This window comes from Cajanus cajan, chromosome 7, assembly GCF_000230855.2.
Source record: "Cajanus cajan strain Asha chromosome 7, NIPB_CcT2T_4, whole genome shotgun sequence".
Classification (NCBI taxonomy): Eukaryota; Viridiplantae; Streptophyta; class Magnoliopsida; order Fabales; family Fabaceae; genus Cajanus; species Cajanus cajan.
The window spans coordinates 15,059,965-15,065,301 of NC_138523.1; the positions used below are offsets into that span (position 1 = coordinate 15,059,965).

The window sequence follows — 5,337 nt, forward strand, 5'->3', positions numbered from 1 at the left end:
TCTAAGTGATTACCAATGATCAGTGAGTAGAAAATGGGCTATGCCAATTGGTGCCGCAACTAGGGGACTATAATCATGTGGCCATTTTGACACACGTGACAATCCTTTGTGCAATGAGACATCTAATATACTCTGTTATCTAACTATTAATATGCTAAGAAAAACATTTTCCTTTCTAATTATTAACAATTTTGGCCTAATATTATTGTGCCAACAGCATCTTCCACCCAAGAATATCGCTAGATAGCTCGTAAACAGCTGTGCAATATACACACAATGATGATTAAGAGTGGATTATATCAAACATTAAAGAAACCATAAACCTGAATTCAGAAGTGATAATAATTGAGTTATCTCATTATTTAGAGCAAGATGACTCTAAAGAATTATAGTATAGCATTTGATTTATTTATTTATTTTTAATGTAAAAGTATAGTCCAAAAAGAGAAGAGAGGAAAAGGGATAAAAGGCAATGCTCTTGGTCGGTAACATAACATAATTCTTCCATTGATGATTTTCCATATTTTTTGAACTAGCCTCGTTAATTTTCTGTATAATAGGGGCATGAACATAAGTTGGGAAAAAAACAAAAAAAGGGATGCTGTATGATCCTAAGGTTCCTAGCCCATATATATTGACTATTATGTACCCAAAATACATTTAAAACATAACAAAATGCCCAAAACTATGGTGTTTCATCAAATCACCCACTAAGCGCATATATAGATCAGTCACATGGCAACTTCTGATTCAGGCACGTAACTTATTCTGTCTTCCCACACCAACTTGGATACAACTTCATCTCTCTCAGGTACATGTTCCTGCTTCACATAACATTATATCATTAAGGACACAACACATTATTATGCCCCACTTGATTTAGCAACTTGAGTAAGCAATTATTATGATGTATATATCAACCATTAAACAAATGATTTAATCATGTTATCTTTCTGAATTATATATGAACCACAAAACGTTGTTCACTTTCATATAAAAGTGATGAAGAAAATTTTTTTTTTTAAAAAAATGTTCACTTCACGCACCTCTAGCTCTCTCACCAATTCTTTGGCTGTGGGTGCTGACACGATAATGCGACGTGCTTTTGGGGAAATAAAGCCTTCATCAACGGCCTTGTCAATGAAAGACAACAAGGAATTGTAAAATCCATCCACATTCAAGAGCCCCACCTGCACCACAAAAAATTGGGACAACCAAACACTGTGTTATTATAATAATAACAATAGCTACATAGTTCCTTTGACCATTATTAACTTTAATTTGATGTGTCGTTTCCCTCAATCATTTTCTATGTTTATTCATAACGCCATATCTTTCTCCCATTCAAACGGAGAACCATCAAATAATGTAACGTGACAACGATTAACTTAACACAATCTCAGATATCTTCTCATGTGAATGTGTGAATTAAATACCCCACATGTGTTGGTTCCTTTGCGAAGCTTCCTTGGGTCGTCCCAACCGTATAAAAAACAAATAATATTCACTAGGGTAGTACACACTTAAGCGGGCTTAATTAACTAAACAAAAGCTCGTTTATAATTATCCAAGTTACAAAATAATTGTTGGTACGTAGAATTACGACATTAAAATATGGAGTTAATGAATGGATACGTAATATGATGCGTCATTAGGAGGCAAAGTTGCTTAAGGCAAGTTCTAAAATAATTGAGGCATATTATGAGATTTGACTTCTTCATATTTTATAACTATATAGCAGAAATTCGATTCCAGAGAGATCATAAGAGGCAAGTGAAGCTTGCTTGATTAATTTTAAAAGGTATAGTTTGTATTAGAATACTATATTTATTACATTCCCACCTTTCGGGCGTTTCTAGGTTACTTATTAGTGTTTGGTAAAATACTTCAACTAATTTATAATTTACTTGAATGCTTAGTGTACAAGTTTATCTCACTAGACTATAATATTTTTTAATATTAGAGCTTATACCTTATTATAAAATACCCTTTATCCCATATCTTACTAATTTAAGAACCTTGTTAAACATAACCTTCACGAACACTTTTTCCATAATAACAAGAAAATAGCTTCCAACAAAAGATCTGGTCAAAAATGTTCCTAACTAACGTCACTAGTTGTATAGAACAACAAAGAAGAACTACGTCATATAATTTGTCTAATCACATAATAAAAAAGAGGATGAATAGTTCTTACCGGTTTGCTGTGAATCCCAAGCTGAGCCCATGTTATGATTTCAAGCAATTCTTCGAGTGTACCATATCCCCCTAATGTTTGAAAACAACAAGACATGAGTAACAGCACCATGTGCTAATAATGTTACTACTCAATAGGCCAACAAATCCCACTTCACATGACCATGTCCTCACTTTCGGTTTTGTGTTTGCGTCAATATAGTTATTAGTTAAAATCCGTACCAGGAAGGGCAATGAATGCATCAGCTTGACGAGCCATCTCAGCTTTCCTTTGATGCATATCAGATACTGCTCTCACTTCTCCAATAGGTTCACCAGTTATCTGCATTTCCAACTTACACATTAAAATATAAACACCTAATGAATCATTGACCTTAGCATATGCAAAAGAAGTTAATACGAAAGGTTTTCCACTATCAACCAATCAGAAATTATAAAATTATGTTAATGAACTTATTTGTTAATAACACTTTAAAATAAGATATACAATTTTTTTCTCTTTATAGTATAACAGAATTATTAATTATTACTCCATAAAAGGTAGCACAGAAGAAAGAGACAAGAGTGATTTACCTCTCTTGGCATGAGGCTCTTTGGGATAACGCTGCAAAGAAAGTCAATGAAGCACATCATCAGTCAAAAGTTTGAAGAGCAAATACTTTAAACTAAAAACAATGATTATTACAATAAATTAATAACAAAAGAAACCAAAGACCAATTCGAATTCTCCTTAATGATAAATGAACTTTAAGCATGTCTTCAAAGTGCATGACAAGTAAAATAAAAGCCAATGTTGGCAACAATTCCAGAGCAAAAACTTTCTACCTTTTCTTTCTGTAAAAGGGCCAAAAGGCATTCAACTTTTATCCAACAGAGCAAAGCTGCTCAAAAGGCTTCTAACCATAGGTAAAGGTTAACATCTTTTCCACCTTTTTAAACACCCCAATGTAACATAATAAAGCTAGATCAATTAACCACTACACAGGGTGAACCTATATTTTATGTCCAAAATGCTCCCTATTATCCTACATTGGGAAGAATTAATCAAAGGGGCAAAAAATAATGTCCCACGTTGCCGGTTTTTGATCCAATGATGTCCCTTAGAAGAACTCATTTCATAGGAAACAGGGAAACACGCATGGGTCAGTAGGCAAAACACAAGGATATAACATTATAACCTACTTTGTTGTAGCAATCAGCAAAATGATTAAGCTGGTCTATCAAAAAACACACTTCCATTTTTTTAATAAAAAAATATAATCCTGTCCAAGTTGACATCTATAGAAATAAAGTAGTCTATGTTTACTCGAGCTAAGAATAAAACTCTTGTGCTAAGTTAAGAAACACATCACCAAATTAAATCACTTGTATTACCGACTTTTATGTAATATAATAAACAAAGACATAGAGAATGAGATTGAGAGAGAGAGAGAGAGAAAGAGAACAAACCCCAAAACATGGCGCCCACCATCATGAACTGCCTGAGAAACTAGACCCATCAACCCCACGCTACCACCTCCATAGACCAAATCAATCCTTCTCTCGACCTTCAAACACACATTGAAAACCAAACCAGTTAGACACGTGTCAATGCACTAATCATCATGGGAGAAACAAAACAAACCAACTAATTGGACACAAAAGCTAAGATATAAAATAGAATAGTAACTTTATTATAGTATTAGTTTTAGGGGTTAATGGTAAAGTTTGGTCACAGGGAAAAATCATTTTAGGGTGCAAATAAATAACCCCTCGACCACTGGGAAAAATCATGGGAGGTGAAGCTTGTGGGAAATGCCAAAGGCTAAGAGCACGCTTCATAGTGTAATGATACCATATTACCAATATTGCACGTTCGTTCTCCTAGAAACGCGCATAGAACATTTCCTTCTTTTGTTTATTTTCAGTTGGAAAATTATTGAAAAAAGAATTATAAGGAAAATAAAAAAGAACATGTTACAAGCAAAACATAGATCATGCAAGAAGGCTGCACAACTGACAGCAGGTTCCAGCTTGCAATCTCTCTCTTTCATGACAAACTCTTAACCTAAACCATTCTCGTTCCTCAACGATCATAACCTAGCTAGCTTTGAGACTTGAGATATTATTGATTATCAGAAAAATTTAAAAAAAAAAAAAAAAAACTAACACACACTTCAGAAAGGGGGAAAAATGATTGAAATGAAAAAAGAAAAAGAAAAAAAGTTACAAGATGGAGAAACATCCGCAGACTTTGAAGAAAAAAACAACTTCAAAGACCCTTAAATGAAGCAAGTTCATTGAACATAATTTAGTGAAAGTAATAGCTAATAGGACAATAAATAAATAAATAATGCAAGGGTATTCAGAATCATGTGGAATCAGATTGTGCTTTTAGCTTAAACAGTTTTTTTCTTTTTACTGGGTCCAACACTGAACATAATGAAAAGAAGGAATGCAGAATTTGCTAAAAACAAATGCGTGTCTTTTTCATCTGAAGAGGACCCCGTATAAGGAAGATTAACTAGGGTCTGATGAAAGTGATATTGTTATTCAACGCTAGAGAAGCACAAGTTTAACTAAAAGTGTGGAAATAAATTTACCAGCTCCTTGCCTAGTTCTACCGCAGCTTCTTGGTAACTTGCTTTGTTACCGGAACTGCTTCCACAGTACACACAAATCCTCTTGAACTTGGATTTGGTCTCTTCCATTTGTGTGTGATGTGATATTTTCTCAAACCAAAAGTAGAGGTTGAGAACGAGAGAATGAGAGAACACAAGAGAGTGACTATTTGTTAATGCATAGAAAGATAGATGTTATTAGTGGATGAGTGTGATTATATATATATATATAAGGCTGGCCCTTCACGCTCACACAACTAAAGCCTTTTGTCATTTAGAATTTTTTAAATGACAAAAATGCTTTTCCCTTTTGGTTTTTTCCCAATAAAAGAGAGATCGGCTTTGTTTTGTTCGCGTTAGTCATTGACTGGAGGAAAAAGCGAAACCAAAGGACGAGACGTATAATGTATTATTACCCTTTTCCTCCAACATGTTTTTAAAAGGTTTTTCATTGGTTAGATATATATTTTTTGGTATTGTTTTATTAAGGATATTTATCGTAAAAATATAACATTTAAGTATTATTACCTCTTATTATTAA

The 5,337-nt window shown here is 33.6% G+C and overlaps 1 protein-coding gene across 2 annotated transcripts; it reads right to left on the reverse strand.

The window, feature by feature from the left end:
* Positions 1–482: 482 nt before the first annotated feature.
* LOG7 (Putative lysine decarboxylase family protein) lies at positions 483–4,995 on the reverse strand. Of its 2 annotated transcripts, none has more exons than XM_020354476.3 (7): positions 4,779–4,995; positions 3,646–3,743; positions 2,770–2,800; positions 2,419–2,518; positions 2,198–2,268; positions 1,047–1,190; positions 483–821 (listed from the first exon to the last, which is right to left on the reverse strand). In XM_020354476.3, the coding sequence occupies exons 1-7, from the start codon at positions 4,884–4,886 to the stop codon at positions 732–734; spliced, it is 642 nt and encodes a 213-aa protein (XP_020210065.1). In that variant the 5' UTR covers positions 4,887–4,995; the 3' UTR covers positions 483–731. The 2 variants fall into 2 exon arrangements, with proteins under 2 accessions (XP_020210065.1, XP_020210066.1); XM_020354477.3 differs by lacking the exon at positions 4,779–4,995 and adding an exon at positions 4,406–4,648.
* Positions 4,996–5,337: the final 342 nt, after the last annotated feature.

Excerpts from the sequence above, each read along its gene's own strand:
- LOG7 (XM_020354476.3), bottom strand. The coding sequence starts at position 4,886 with ATGGAAGAGACCAAATCCAAGTTCAAGAGGATTTGTGTGTACTGTGGA. Across the intron at positions 2,801-3,645 it reads GGTGGGCGCCATGTTTTGGG|CGTTATCCCAAAGAGCCTCA; the intron begins GTTTGTTCTCTT and ends CTTTCTTTGCAG. Across the intron at positions 2,519-2,769 it reads AGAGCCTCATGCCAAGAGAG|ATAACTGGTGAACCTATTGG; the intron begins GTAAATCACTCT and ends TTGGAAATGCAG.